Source organism: Theobroma cacao, chromosome 5, assembly GCF_053813885.1.
Source record: "Theobroma cacao isolate CCN51 chromosome 5, ASM5381388v1, whole genome shotgun sequence".
NCBI classification, from domain to species: Eukaryota; Viridiplantae; Streptophyta; class Magnoliopsida; order Malvales; family Malvaceae; genus Theobroma; species Theobroma cacao.
The window spans coordinates 96,404-112,033 of record NC_142643.1 but is presented as its reverse complement, the minus strand read 5'-3'; the positions used below and the strand labels follow the sequence as shown (position 1 = coordinate 112,033).

General features: G+C 36.2%; 3 protein-coding genes across 5 annotated transcripts; all 3 read right to left on the bottom strand.

Moving 5' to 3' along the window:
* Nucleotides 1-39: 39 nt before the first annotated feature.
* Nucleotides 40-4,318, bottom strand: LARP6B (RNA-binding protein). Its single transcript, XM_007026425.3, has 10 exons — nucleotides 3,553-4,318; nucleotides 3,167-3,248; nucleotides 2,752-2,846; nucleotides 2,567-2,638; nucleotides 2,271-2,350; nucleotides 2,055-2,154; nucleotides 1,844-1,891; nucleotides 1,694-1,762; nucleotides 1,070-1,219; nucleotides 40-616 (listed from the first exon to the last, which is right to left on the bottom strand). Exons 1-10 carry the CDS (start codon nucleotides 4,090-4,092, stop codon nucleotides 350-352), a joined length of 1,503 nt encoding a protein of 500 aa, XP_007026487.3. The 5' UTR covers nucleotides 4,093-4,318; the 3' UTR covers nucleotides 40-349.
* A 436-nt stretch (nucleotides 4,319-4,754) lies between these two features.
* ITPK4 (inositol 1,3,4-trisphosphate 5/6-kinase 4) lies at nucleotides 4,755-11,195 on the bottom strand. Of its 3 annotated transcripts, XR_001927967.2 has the most exons (13): nucleotides 10,755-11,195; nucleotides 10,620-10,655; nucleotides 10,253-10,442; nucleotides 9,932-10,026; nucleotides 9,578-9,646; nucleotides 9,166-9,368; nucleotides 8,742-8,895; nucleotides 8,066-8,179; nucleotides 6,750-6,812; nucleotides 6,189-6,334; nucleotides 5,949-6,087; nucleotides 5,392-5,609; nucleotides 5,146-5,285 (listed from the first exon to the last, which is right to left on the bottom strand). XR_001927967.2 is itself a non-coding variant. In XM_018121301.2 (12 exons), the coding sequence occupies exons 1-12, from the start codon at nucleotides 10,878-10,880 to the stop codon at nucleotides 5,118-5,120; spliced, it is 1,503 nt and encodes a 500-aa protein (XP_017976790.2). In that variant the 5' UTR covers nucleotides 10,881-11,195; the 3' UTR covers nucleotides 4,755-5,117. The 3 variants fall into 3 exon arrangements, 2 of the variants coding, with proteins under 2 accessions (XP_017976790.2, XP_017976792.2); XM_018121301.2 differs by lacking the exon at nucleotides 5,392-5,609 and having other exon boundaries at nucleotides 4,755-5,285; XM_018121303.2 differs by lacking the exon at nucleotides 5,392-5,609 and having other exon boundaries at nucleotides 4,755-5,285; nucleotides 10,253-10,427.
* Nucleotides 11,196-11,811: 616 nt separating this feature from the next.
* URH2 (uridine-ribohydrolase 2) lies at nucleotides 11,812-15,630 on the bottom strand. The gene is made up of 9 exons (XM_007026423.3): nucleotides 15,470-15,630; nucleotides 15,155-15,270; nucleotides 14,996-15,055; nucleotides 14,108-14,293; nucleotides 13,911-14,015; nucleotides 13,452-13,548; nucleotides 13,160-13,267; nucleotides 12,941-13,076; nucleotides 11,812-12,309 (listed from the first exon to the last, which is right to left on the bottom strand). The coding sequence occupies exons 1-9, from the start codon at nucleotides 15,519-15,521 to the stop codon at nucleotides 12,201-12,203; spliced, it is 969 nt and encodes a 322-aa protein (XP_007026485.3). The 5' UTR covers nucleotides 15,522-15,630; the 3' UTR covers nucleotides 11,812-12,200.

The following is a 15,630-nucleotide window of genomic DNA, read 5'->3' as shown; positions in this document are numbered from 1 at the left end:
TTGTAAGGAAGTGAGGAGGCCAACACATATAGAAGGAAATTATTGTAACCAAAAGTAATAATAGTATTATTATTGCTTCTTCACTCATTCTATAGGCTATAGCCATAGGGTACAGGGTATAGGTCATCAACTCTCTACAAGTTAATACAATAACAACAAATATGCATATCATCCATACCCACTTTCAAAATGCTCACTCCACACTCGCTACTTATAATTTTACTCTTCAACTAAACTATGACTAATAACCATAGATGGCCACCCCCTTGTCATGCACTTTAAAAACACATATATTTCCCTACCCCAATATAACATTGCACACCATTGTCTTGTCTAGTATAAATATTAATCACGCCGTATTAACAGCAACCGGCTTCCCCCGACCCATAGCAAATCCTCTTGTGCCATCTGGCATTCGAGGACCAGGGGGCTGCTTTGCTACAGTCGCTTGCTCGTTACTGACCAAATTACTTGTTGCTGAAGGGGGAGTGCCCACATGATTTCCACGACTATTATGTTGGTTATTATGGTATTGAGCCCGCCCACGTCCTTTGCCCCGGCCTCTGTTTCGCCCTTTTTTCTGCCCACCCTCTTTCTCATTGGAATGCTCCTCTCCCTGAACAAGGAGAACCACGGTATGACAATTAGCATTCTGGGAAACAACCAGAACAGCATATGCAAATTGAGCCAAGTTTGATTTCTAGCTTCATATAATTACGGGTATCACTGCTGTACCAATGCTTTACAATATACATCACTGCATTGCTCCCTGTTATTATCTTAAAAGTATCTTCAAAAGTAACAGCAAAACAGCATGTGGAACACGCCCATTTTTTGAAAAGCAGAGCTTCACAAGTTTAGCAAATTAGCCACTACAGCACAAGTATGTTCATAATAGTCAAGAAGCCATTTCCAGTATTTCATTGTCTTAGCATTATCTTCGTTCTATTTCATAGTTAATTTTTGTTAGAGGGGATCAATGCCCATAACAGGAAGAGCCTAACTCAAGGTAAATACTTATTTGAAGACCTTAACCAAAACATGGAGAGAATTTTGTACTGGCACTTACAGGATACTCATGTGAATGGATATCAGACAACTGAGATGGATCTTCTTGTTGTTTATCATTTGACTGCTGCTCGGATGTTGAAGCATCATCTTCCTCATAATGACCTTCCCCATCATGGCCCTTCTTCCCTCTTGTATGAGTAGGTTTCGACTAAGAATAAGAGAATGCAAACACAGATCAATGGTCTAGTCTTGCTTCATGAATCAAATGAAATTAGCCAAACATAACAAATTTTCTGCATCAAACCTAGATTTCAGTTGAAATTAATGAAATAGATGATATATACGACCCAAATTGAAAACAACTATAACAATTGGATTTTCTTTTTTTTTTTGCATTGTCTCTGTGCGTGCAGTCCGGGAGGAGGTTGAGAACTGTATAATCTACCAAATGCTCACTTATTTAATATTTCAAACACTAAGAATAAGTTTCACACTCCAAACTATCTGGTGATATAAAATGTTAAACAGGCTCAATGGATAAACAGACTAAGGTCCACTCAATGATACTTTTTTATTTCCACTGACAATTCACTGGATCTCACAAACATTAAAGGAGAAGAGAAAGGGAGCAAAAGAGCAGAAGTAATTGAAGTAAAAACCTTAAATATCCATCACTACATACCACACGTCTAAGCATTAGGCGGACCCTAAGGCCACTCCTCCAATTTCCCTCATCATTCAGCTCTGCTACCTGCAAAATAAGACATTTATTCATCTGTTTATAACCATGGAAGGTAAAAAGGGCCATCCTATGGAAAATAGGAGTACTTACTGCTTTCTCAGCCAGCTCAACAGATTCATATTCCACAAATGCATGCAACTACAAAATAGATAAAGTGTCCAAAATTAAATCATCAACCCAATGGCTAATATTTTTTAATCAGGATAAATATCGAGAGAATGTGATATCTTCCCACAGAATTTGACCAACATCCATAGGAAATAAACAAAATTGCTAGCACATGCATGACGAGCAGACGTACCTTGTTACTAAAATGCATGCCATCACTTTTTGCTGTCCTAGATGCTGAAGAAACCCCACCACCAGAGGGTTGAGGCTGACAGGTACGAATTGTCTTCACACTAAGAATGCAAAGATCAAGAGAGTTTGGTCCATAAAAACCATGATAAACACAGATAAACACAAAAATTTCTACCTAGAGTTTATAATTTCTTTAATATGGTAATAGTCTAGGTACCTCCCAACAGAAGAGAATATCTTCATGAGGTTTTGGTGGCAGTGATCCTCGGGCAAATTTTCAGCAACAATTATACGAGACTACAAATCACAAGTATTTGGAAGCAATTTGTAAAACATTAGGATACCTGATTTGATTGAATATAATGTAAGGTAGGATGAAATACAAATATCTCATGCAATATTCTATGAGACTGCCTGACTACAAGGACCAACAAACATTTACAGAGAAGATGCACAACAAACTTGCATAAAAAGAAGTAGAATGTAAAGAAACAAAACGAACAAAAACCTTACTTGCAACTCTTCCATATCCGATTCAGTTAAGGGATGCTGGCGTCTTACTTTCTTTCCATCTTCGCTAACAACCTGTAGATTATGGAATCAAAAAGATATAAGCAAGGCCATAAAGAGATATGAAGCAAGCACATATAAAAAAAAAAATTAAGAACACATAAATAGAGTACAAGAAAAATACTCACAAGCTTCAACGAGTTCCGCAAAACAGTAGCTAGCTGGGCATGAGTAGTTATGAGGGCTTTAATCTTCTTAAAAGATGCAACAACAGATATTGGCACTATATGGAAAACAAGAAAATATTAGAATGAATGCAGAATAGTTTATATTAGAACAAAGTCAAAATTTTAGATTCTAGAACAAGTCAATAATCTTTAAGACTAGGAGAATTCATATTAGTAAAATTAACAAAGAAATTGGAAGAGGTGAGAGGAAAGGACTCATAAAATGGTCATGCACAACTAGACTATAAATAGCAATGTTAATGATCTATATACTATAAACAACACTAATGTGCATGAGCTTTTTAAATGATATAAGTTTGCATAAACTAGAGTCCCAGTCTAAAACTTTTTGCTCCCAAATGGAAAGAAATCTTACCATATCCTTCCGGATCCTTGTTGATGAACCTCATAAGATGATCGGTGGTGGCCAAGTTCAAATCACTAAAATAGTACTCAACCTGAAAAAAAGATTGATTTTTTTTTTACATTAAAGGAAAAATTATAGAGGAACAAATCAAAGGAAAAGGCAATGTTTCCTAAAGAAAATGGCAACATTAGTCCAGCATTTGGTCAATTTAAATTGCAAGTATCCGCCAATAATTAGCTAATCCCAGAATCAGATTTCTTTAAGAATGCACAAAGACATTCAACCAGAATACTCAAAAGTAAAAAAATTACACAAGTTACTTGAAGGATTAACACTTAAAACTGGAAAGAGCAGCAGGGGGAACATTGAGTGTTGCGAATATGGCGACCTCTGACCTGATTCAAAATCTTTAGCGTAGCTTCTTCGGATAGCCCATTTTTGGAGCAAGAAGCACCGTGATCCTTGTGCTCCTTATGCTGCTCCTTGTGGTGATCTTTCTTCACAACAGCCTCAACTTCTTGCTCTCGATGATGATGAGGATGATTCTGAAACGGAGGATGATGATGATGGTGGTGATGATTCCGCATGGGCATATGATGGGGCACGGGGACCATGTGAGGCGGCATAGGCACTGGGCTATGGACGGGGAGGTGAAACGCCGCCGGCGGAGGCGGAGGAGGAGGGTAGACGTGCAGCATCGCAGGGGGCGGAGGAGGAGGGATCATCATCCTATGACTTTGCTGCTGCTGCTGCTGCTGCTGCTGTTGCTGTTGCTGTTGCTGTTGCTGTTGCTGCTGCTGCTGAGGCGTAGAGCGAGTAGGCACAAACTCAGGCGCCTGAGCGTTGAGTCGACTGGATGACAAGTTCCGCGACAGTTGTGGATCTGAGGAAGAAGATGCTGATAGCGGAGAATCTAGGGTTTCGGGCTGGGCCATTATTGTGGGATATACAGAGTATAGACTTTGGTGCTTTAGCTAATTTAAAAATCAAAGAAGAAGATAGTAGGGGAAATAAAATTGGGGAGGCTTTTCCCGTGAGAGGGTAGGGATCTAGGGATTACAGCAGAGGGGAGAGGGCCCTGAGAAGGGCGAGGGCCGAAGGAGACAATGGAGAGCAATTCTCGCCCTTCACTGAACCTGCATCGCGCCTTACTTATACTCATCCTCCCTTTTCTATACTTATATTAACTAGTACTGTACTGTACTACTCTTCTTTCTATTTTTCGATTTTTCTTATACTAATTACTACTTTTAATTTCTATAATAGATCTTTGGATTTTAAATTTTGCAGTCTCTCTACTTTTACTTATATAAATATATATGTATATATTATTAAATTATGAATGCCCACTTAATATTATTATTATTATTATTATGTCGTTACAAAATTATTTAATTCAATAATTAGTATTCTATTATTACATTTTTAAAAGTTATAATAATATGCTTTTCAAAAAAAAAAAAGTTATAATATGAACTTGACTATTGGACTCAATAATATGATATACTTCTTATGTATCATTTACTCTCGTAAAATCAAATTCGAATTACTCTTTCTTCAAAACTAAAAATAAAATCCAACACAAGAGATTAATGCATTTAACGAAAATAAATAGTGTCACTTATAAAACAAATGAAGAAACAAAAGGTAGGATATAGTATACTAGATTTGGTTCCCATAAGAAATAAAGCCTTATTAATGGTTTCCTACTTCAATTACTCATATGGCAGCAAGGTAAGTAGAACTGTACTAGCTTCAATTAGAACAAGAGAAGAAGCCCAAAACTTTCGAGATAGTAAGATCACGGCCTCATATCACATGCACGGTGCACCACACCTAACAGACATGGACATGTGAAGAACTACAAGCTTATTGTCAGAAGACATCTCATTCATCTCCCAAGAGGTTGTCTTTCATTTTCTTATTGGACACCAACCGCATTTCTTATCTCGCACCCGCTTTACATTCCATGGGAGGCGGCCACGCTTGCTTGCTTCATTGCTTTTGAATCAACCTTCTTTTTAATAGCATCCCAGAAGGCAGGAATCGCCGTACCATCAGGAACTTCTTTGAATGATGGCAGGTAGTTTACATCCACAATCACATGATCCCCAGAACCTTCCTGAATCTGAAAGTTTTTACCAGCAAACAAAACATGATCCCAATTAACACATAATGCAAATGGTGGCTAACAAATGACTTAAAGAAACACCATCCAAATTCACTATACAAACATGTTTTCTAGACCCTCCACTACATCTCATAGGTTTGGCTTCTCTTTGCACCAGGTCAAAGCTTCATTCCACAATGCAATTCTTTATTTATCGCAATGCTAGATTCACCAAATTCCCTGAATTCCTCCTTTTAACAGTTTCAAACTACGTTATACCAAGTAAATTGCCAAGGTTGTCCCTTCTCAGCCATTCACCCAACTTCGTCCCCTGAATGTCCCCTGAATCCCCTCCACAATTCAATTAAAATTATTGAGCACAAAAAAACACAAGACATAACAGTTAAGTATCTTAGAATAACTGTACCACTTGCAGGTGACTAGTGGGGTCCAAAAGAGATTATATGGTAGACTGAAATGATCCTCTTGATTTTCTATTCTAAGTATAGAACAAAAGTTTTTATTCACATATTTTTACACAAGTATGGGTTTCTACAGTTAATAATACAACCATAAATCACAATTCACTAAAAACAGTTTTAAAAGGAACATAATGTTTTTCAAATCAGAAATATGTAGTCAACTCAAGTTTTGTAGTCAAAGTTTATGTGAGCTACTCACAACAATGTCAAAGCCAAAGATGGTAAGACCAAGCCTCCTCGAAAGCCACTCAGCAGCCTCTTTTACTAGAGCAAGATCAAGACACAGATCCTGACCTCCAGAATGCTGGTTTCCAGTGCCAGTAGGTAGAGATTTTAAGCTGCAGGAAGATGCAACCACAGCAACTTTCTAAAGAATAATTCAATAAAACAAAGACCTTATTACAAGGGGACAAGAAGGAAGAAAGGAAACAGAATGTACCTATCAAAGAGAAGAGGTCTGAGACCATTAATTTCAGATGATTTCATCAAAATGTCAGCATTAGGTGTAGACTTCTTTACTGCGTGGAAAACTCTCTCACCCAGAACATAAACCTTGAACAAAGTGGATGAATGATCAACGTATTCCTGCAGTCCAAATCATTTCCCATTTTAGAGCCAAGGTTTCCCAATAAGAAATAGATTGTCACATTTACTGATTATGGAAACAGGCTTAGACATAGCACCATTGTGATTAAGGTCTCCCATGGAACATGGATGAAAAATTTTGGTACCTTACACTTTTTTTTTGGGGGGGGATGAGCAATTTTGTACTTTGAACTGATGTTGGCTTAATGACATAATATAAGTGAAGCATGAACAAATAAAAGACCATAGTCCAATAAGAACGAAATGTGGCAGCTTACAAAATCCCAGGAACTAGTATTAAGACTGGAATTGAGAAGCTTATTTTTAAACTTCAAGCAGAGAGATTTAGCAATATAAAACATGCAATCATGATTTCCTTCATATGAACAGCTTTAAAATATTTGTGGATGCTCACCTGAACAACAGCAGGTAGCGGAACACTCAAATCTTTGAAATCTTCAACTCTAAAGACAATTGCCTGTTATGAGAAAATTTAGCTTTTCTGATGAAGTAAAGTTTGGTAAACTAAAAGGTGATGAAAGACATGACAATTATAGTTTGTTTACATTGAATCAAAATGTCCAAAATAAGAGCCACAATCATTTTATAAATGCTGTTAAGCAATGTTAGTACTTGACCAAATAATTTCTTTATCTCTGAATTAGGAATGATATTAGACAAATTAGGCATCTACTCATAGTAAGTAATATTATATCAGAGAGAATGCAAGTCTACAACACAGATTACTTATCATTCACTCAAATAAAGATAAGTCAGCACGTTTAACAAATATCATTACCTAAGTTGGGTAACAGGAGTTACCAAAGGGGAAAAAATAGGGCTGTTTAATTTTACAAAATGTTTCCATTTTCCATTCCGTTACACCCCAAATATGACCAATGGGATTAAGCAAACAAATGTAGTTAAAAGATGGGAAAACCATTTGTAATAATTTTCCAATTTTATAGAAAATTGTGCAACAAGGGTTTCCAAATATAGTTATCATTCTTATTTCATTGATCATTTATAATGTAAAAATGGAGATGGAAATATCGAAAACATTTTCTAAAACTAAACAGGCCCATAATGTTCTCAAGCAAATAAATGGAAACTTCATTTTACCAAGATTATTGAAGACAAGGTTCTAAATGAACAGAGTGGCATAATGTGGTCCATGCTGCCAACCTCAGATTTTGAGAAAAGGCTATGTTTGCTGTTGTTGTGATGAAATAATTGACGATGCAATCTATATTTTAAAGAGTAGAGCAACTTAGCATCTTGTCTTTCCCCCTGATATGCTGCCTTCAGTGAATATATCAACATCTCTAGTACTGGTATATACAGATAAAGACATACACCAACAATGGTTCCTAATTGCTTTAGAACAAATGAAAAGCAAACTACTTCATCATCAGGATCTTAAATGTACAATACCAATTGGGACAAGAGATAACTAATACCAGAAAGGGGAGACAAAGTGAGAAATAGAGTAATAGCTTCACTAATCAGAGAATGCTGTCTACTGACATGAAATGGTAAATCAGAATTCATGGATGGAAAAGAATTTTTTAATTTAAGCAACAAGAAATCAGGGATAGCAAGTAGTCTTCATAACAAATGGTAGAGAAAGTAAATCATGGAAATCTAGGTACCTCTTATTAGTTTTCTCCACAGTAACATTATCCAAACTCATGGTACCAGAAGGGATATGTAAATTAACCATATATTTACCATACTGTGAGCATCAGCTACACCACAGGCAACTTGAGGTTTCACTATACTTGGAACAGACAGCTTTGCATCACGTAGTCTTTGTACCAAATCCGGTTCATCAAACCTGTCAACCTGCATATTTGAGCAGCACATGTGCAAAGAAAACCATTAAATTCAGGGAAACGTTCAAGAAGCTAAAACATAATTGTTTACTTGTTATTGAACTGAAGACAGAAGGTAAGGTGAAAGGTCTTGCAATCACATTCATAACATTTCATTCTAACCTGCACAAAGTATTGAAAGAATGCATCTTCTGGAACTCATGGGCATTTCAACTAGCAAAAGTAACTAAGTTGCAGTCTACCCAAAATAAAGAAGAAACCCTCAAATTCTTATAACTTATATATCCCCCCTTCATTATAAAACATTCTGGCGAGTTAAACTATGGAAAACCTCCAGTGAGGAAGTACTTGCAAGAGATTCCTTTTATGACAAACTTCATCATGCAAATAACTGAAAAGAAGTACCAGTGTCTGGCATAAAGCCTTCATATTCTGTCGCAAATAGTTTTCAATCATACAAGTAACATTTTCTGCAAATTAACAATTTAGCAAAAGTTCCATAGAGCAATATCAAGTAGTTTTCTACATCCTTGTGAAACAAGTATATAATAGATACCATTCAGGCAAAAGACCTTGAAAAAGTGAGGGGCCCTGACTTTGCAGCGTCCTCCTGAATTGAGATCCTCCAGACCAAGTAGAATTTGTTGGATCGTTAACCGATCCAAAACAGGGTAAATGCTACTAAGTGGATCAACTTCAAAGCAATGATTGTGATTTTCAATATTCCTGTTCAAGAATCAGCAGTAGTTACAAAGGAGCTCCATGAGTATCACATCCAACTAAAATTAATTCATGGACTACAAAAGATAACTTTTTTCCTAGACTATAAGGACACAAGTTCAAGATGATAGTATTGTTCTTGGCCACCATAAATACCATATAGTCAGACACATGACTGTCAAAAGATAAGAAAGCCAAGAAGCCATATATTTTATACAGTCTCATGTGAGCTCATAGATTCACATACACAAACACATACTTAGATGTCAAAAATACCTTTGCAGTTCCTGCATTCCTGTTGTGAAAGCAATTCTGTAGGAAGGTTCTGAGAAGCTGTTTAATTCAATCGACACAATTTCATCAGTTGCTTTATGGAGAATCACATCAACCTCTTCTAACTGTGTTGATATAGGAATCTTGAACGTCAAGGGCAAAAAAATCAACCCATTTGGAGTTGCACACATTGGAAAGGCACCCCTCTACAAAATTCATGCAATACATGAGCTTTGAATGGTCAATATAAACCATAACAAGAATTACAGAAAAAAATCATAACTTGTTGAGTCAGTTCTTAGCAAAGTTGAAGGCAGAGAAAAATCATAATCTATAAGTTAATACTACTCTTTTTTAATGCAATTTTCCTTTCCCAAGAAATCTGAATAAATTAATTTGTAATCAAAGGGCTGACCTTGGCAAAATCTTCCTCACGAGAAGGCTTCATAATGTAACCAACTGTCACAACATCGTTGCTTATTGCCTGAGAAAAATGTGAAAGAAGTCATGAAAGGTTATTGTCTTTTGAGGAATCTAAAGTATGTTTGAAGGTAAATTGATATTCAGGTAAATCCTTACTCTAATTTGTGATTTTTGAGGACGTCACCTAAGCTACTCAAGTTTTATATGCTGTTCATAATGATTCCTATGACCTTTGAAGTTTTAAGGTGGATGGGGAAAACATTGGATCCTAGGATTTGGCAGTACATTAAGATTTCAGAAATGCATAACAAACAGGAAGTATAGAAAAGAGTGATCAGAGGTTGACCTTTTTATTTAAGCGGCAAATAGTCAAAGGTAGCTCTTCCAATTTGTCCATATAAATCCTGTTTGACTTGTTGTGTGCACTGGTAACATCAGCACCTGAGGAGGAAGGCAAAACCAATTTCAGGAAGCAATTTTGACTGAGTAAAAAGCATGAAGTTGAAGTCAAGCAGGAGGATCCTCCATCTTCAATGTGAGAGACTTTGACAAACTCTAGGAGGTTTTTCAAAGAAGTTGGTGTATACATATTATTATACCAAAAGCTGAGGCAGCTTCCTTGATGATTGTAATTTATCCAGGAATGAAAAGTTTAAATAGTGCTCACCCGGAGCAATTGAGAAGAAAGTGCAAGTTATTTTGGGAGAGGCATCGCGGTTAGGAAGGAGGTACAAGATGGTGCCTGAGTTATGAGCCCAAGCTTGGGCAATCTCACGTGGAGCAATGTCCATGGAAGATGCAGTCAAAGGAAGGCATTGAAGAGAGTGTAGGTCTGCCATTGCCTGCAGGAGATTGACCTATGACAAGCAAATAAAAGAAATACATATAGACTGTATAATCGTTGCTTATGGCACTGATGATGATGATGATGATGAAGATATCATTCATCATAGTATGAAAACGAAATCATAGATAAAGAAAAAAATGGAAGACGCGGATAAAAAGGAAAAATCATCATCTTTCATCTCGCTTACTTGCTCAGCTGAAAGAGGCAATCCATAGGAAATAGCCTGCAGTAGGAGAGGAGATTGGTGGGCATAAAATCAAAAGAAAAAAAATAGAAAGAAAGAGATAAAAGTACACAGGATACTCCTGGTAAGTATGTATACCGTACGGATGTTGGAGAATGGGAGCTTGCGGAGCAAGGAGAGGGTTGGGTTGTTATTGTCGGGCTCTCCATTTCCATATTGAAGCAGCGCATGGTCGACTATCACTCCCCTCACAACTCCACCCATTAAAACGATTACTTCTCACACAGACTCAAACCGAAGCTCGGAAATGCCGCCGTTGGGTGTTGTTCGTAGAGTTGCTCTACTTCTTCTTCTTCTTCAACTTTTTGTCTTGTCTAAAACCAAATCTCTTCTTCTTCAACCTTGGAATCTGTGAATATCTGACCTTCTTCTTCTTCTTCTTCTTCCTTTCCCTGACGTTTGCTTCGCTTAAGCCTTAAGCCTAAAGGCGCCACGGCTGATGCCCCAGAATCAAGCAATCTATTATCCAGCCCAATGGCTTCGGCCCTGAAGAACTCAACTCCTCTATCCAAAAGCCCAAATAGCTCATCCGTATTTGGATACACATATATATATTTTTATTTTTAAAGAAAAAATGCATATATATATATATATATATATATATATATATATATATGTTAACCTTTATGCTCGTTCTTTCTTTGAAAATTAGGGAATCTCAACATTCATGGTGGATAGAGAGATAGACAGAAGGAATTTGTATTAGTATTAGAACTTGTTTGGCTTGACTTTTTTCTAACTTAAAAGTTATTATGAAATTTTTATGAAAAATAAAATTTTTTAAAATTAAGTTAAAATTGTTTGGTAATTTTTTTTTATAAGTTATAATTTTTGTTAAAATTATCATAGAAAGTATTTTTTTTTTTTGAGAAGGTAATATTGTAATTATTTTTAACAAATGAGAATATTTTTAAAACAAAAATAAAATTCTTCTTGTATTTTTAAAAGAAAAGAAGAAAAAACTCTTCCTTGAAGCTTTTTTTTAAACTCTTTTTTTAAAAATTTTATTCTTAAAAAAAATTACTTTTTTTTAAGAACTTTTTAAAAATTATGTTTGATCTGACTTTTACTTTTAAAAAATAAATAAACTAAAAAAAAAACTAAATCAAACATACACTTAGTATAACAACTACTATTAGTATTAAAGGGTGTAGGAATATTATTATCATCATCTCATTCTTAGAGCCAAGCGGAGCCAGACCTTGATAGCTGTTTTGACAATGGTACAACGTCTTCTGTTTGTTACATTGCAAATCGAAAAACAAGTTTCAAAGGATATTAGTAATGAAGCGTTGAGACTTTTATTGATACAATAACAGCAGCATATATTCCATGATAAACCAAACCACTCACAGAGAATATGATTCCTTCGCTGGAAAGTGGTAACAAATTTAAAAAGACATTGACAGGATTCACACCCATTTCCGTTTGTATTGGAGCTAAATTATTCAAAGTGATACCCAACACAACGCTTCTCATCATCAGCTGACACCATAATGGAGCCTTCAATCTGCCCGAAACTAACTACGAGTCCATCAGCCTCTCCATAACCAATTTGACAACTGCAGGAGCATCGACTGTGACTGCCACCTTCACCGTGGGTTGATCAGACCACTCTGTAATTTCAGCAAACCTGGCCAAATGGATCACTCAGTAAGGAACGCAACAGAGATGATAAATCATCACAGAATTTGAAGGGTGCAACTGTACATGTAGGCATTCTATCCTACAAATATCTCCAATCCAGGAAAGCACAAGGAGACCTTTTGGTAAGGCAATAAGCACAAACAAGAAGATTTCATATAGACTTTGTTTTCTTCACTTGTATTACTTAATTCAAACATCAAAACTTTATAAGTAAATTCATAAACCGACATGTCCTCTGTCAAGGCTGCAACTATGATTCTGCAAGGCTTACTCTTTCTCTGCAGTCAAATGCTGCTCAAATAGGCCCTTTTTAGTTACTCAAAGGAGTCAGTCTCCTTTATTTAAAATGATTATTAACTGTTTTATTCTTAACTATTAGCTGCTGCAATTAAAGATTCCAGAAACCCACTGTCGCAATTAGCATACTTTGGCTTTTAATTTGGATAAAGATGCTTTGAACTTAGCCATCAAATTGCAAAAGAAATCAAACTAAATCGTACAAGCTCATTTTAGTCTCCTCAGGTTTCAATAACTATATTTTTGCTCACCTTTCAAAAAATAAATAATAATAATAATAGTAATAATATTGTTGCTCAAAGAAACACAAAATATCTAACCTCTTCTGCTTGTTGTATAATATTGTCAGTCCTCTTGTGATGCCATTTGTTTGAACTCTCACAGCACCCTCCATATAAGTAAGAAGTGAAGGATTAATGGCTGCAACCATGGCTGTTGGATCATGAAGATATACACCTACAGAATGGTTGTAAATAAGGCAAAGGGTCATTGTTCTGCTAGATTCCCTGAACAGCATTAACCAGTTCCAGCACACAAACCTTTTGTGCTGTATACATCATGATGATAACTGAAGTACACCTCTAATATCTTGCACAAGTACTGAGCAAATTTTCCTATTGACCTCGCCAATTTGTCGCGATCAGCATCTAATATGTGTCAAATTTTATTAAAACAGAAGCAAACAGAAAAACAAAATTAAAAAATAAAGGAACAAAGTTCCATAAAACTAGAAATATAAGGTGCATCAATAGATCTACTAGTTAATAAAATGGTCCAGTTTAAAAAATATATATATATTGACATAAAACGAGAAGAATGCCAAAAGAGTACCAGTCAAAACAACTTGATGAGTAACATTTATCCCCACGGCCAAAACATCTGCTCCACTTGTGAACACAATATCTGCAGCATCTGGGTCGCCGAAGATCTGGTTTTCAATTAACAGGTCGGAACAAGATGCATAAGAGAGAGAGTGTGCAAACATGACACTAGCATACGAAAATATTGAAGTGTCACAAATTGAATTAAAAAGTTTATTTTCAGAGTTTTTTCATTTTCATGAGCTCCACCTTCAACTGTTGAAATCATATGCATACCTAACATCTAAAGAAGTAAAAATTATAACGATTAGAAAGAACTTGAAAAGGCTAATAAGCACATATTATTCTTCTTACAGTTGCTATATTATCTGCAAGTTGGAAGAATAAAAATTAAATTATATAAACTTTAGTCTAATAAATTGAAGTTTTGGAGACAGCAAAATAGATGCCAAAGCGATGAGAAACTTACATTGGCCTCAGCTGCTGGATTCACATTGCCATTTACTGCAAAAGCGCCACCAAGAAGAACAATTTGCCCAACGTTTTTAGTAAATGATGGATCTAGTTGAATAGCCTGCTCCAAATAGAATCTATTATGGAATATTATGGATTTCATTTATAAAGGAAAAGAACGCCACAATTATAGCAAATGATCAAGAATCTGACCAGTGCAATATTGGTTAGGGGACCCAATGCCACCACAGTAACCTTCCCAGGATAAAGGTTGGCTTGCTCAACAAGAAAAGCAGCAGCTGACATGTCAATAGGCTTTCCTTTTGGTGGAGGGAAATTTTGGTTGCCAAGCCCATCCGCACCATGGACAAAATCAGCAATGCGAAGTTTTGTACCTTTCTGGTTGTAAAACTATTCATCAGTTGGATATAATAGAACCAGACAAGCCGTTCATAGTTACTATATGTACGCAAAAGGCAACACAGGAATGACATCCATTAGGTCAATTCAAGTTGTCTTATAACATCAAAATACTTAGAGATTTATAAAAAGTACCACATTCATTTAATGGAAATTAACCTTCAAATTCAGAAAAGCTGTATGCCCCACGTGCATAGAGCTGAAGAAACAACATAATAACTGGAGCAAACCCCAGCCATGAATTTAATTGATATTACCCCTTCTGAACACATACATTTTTTAAACTAGATTTTCTTTATAAATATTTGTTTAAGAGAACAATTTAAATCCAAGAGAAGATGATTGAAGCTCTTTTGATAATAACTTGGAATAAGATTACAAAATTGTTAGTACATGCAACCTGTCAAGACTTCCGTCATCTAAAGGTATGGACTTTTTTTGCCTTTGCAAAACACTTCTAAATAGAACCAAAATTACAAAATATAAATGCGAATAAAAATATCTCATGTACATGCTCTCCTAGCTTGCAGGTTGAACTCAAACAAAGAGAGGGTCAAGGATGGTGAATGAACAATGGAAATCTTAATCAACCAAGAAAATTAGGGAATTGCTGCGAGGGATGAAAGCTCAATAAACAAAAGACACAACTTTGGAGGTGCATTAAGGAATAAGAGCACATACAGTGATAGTAACATGGGATCCTTCCGCCACAGGGATATCAGTTCTGCCTGCAACCTCTAACTAGGCGACATGAACTCGATCAAAGCAAAATCCACATCAAAGCTTTGCCAACTAATTTTGAAAGAAAGATAAATCAAAGTAGAAAGAAGGATAGGATACCAAATGTAAGGCATTCCTAGTGGCCAAAGTGGTGTAGACATTGCCATAAATAGTGGTGAGTCCGATGACCTCCACTTCCGGAGACCTCAGTGCCAGAAATATTGCCATGGCATCATCTGCATGCATCCGCTCAAATCACAAAAAACGAAGATTGACAAAGCACGTTATCCCAGCAGTATTTGAAGTAACAACAAAGAAAACAGTACAAGGAAGTAGCTCCATAGATGCTATTTAGAAAACCTAAAAGATGCCCAGATAAGATCATTAAATTTGTAAGATCTCTACTTGTAATCGAGAGTGATAGGAGATGGTTACCAATGCCTGGATCAGTGTCAATGATGATCTTCTTTGCTTCTGCTGCTGCCATGGTAACCTCAGGTCCTCAGCTGTCGGTCAATTCCGGATGTGATGAATTGATGATTGCTTAACGGACCCGGAGTAGTAACCTCAACCTTGCTTCAGCCTTCAGCCCAATG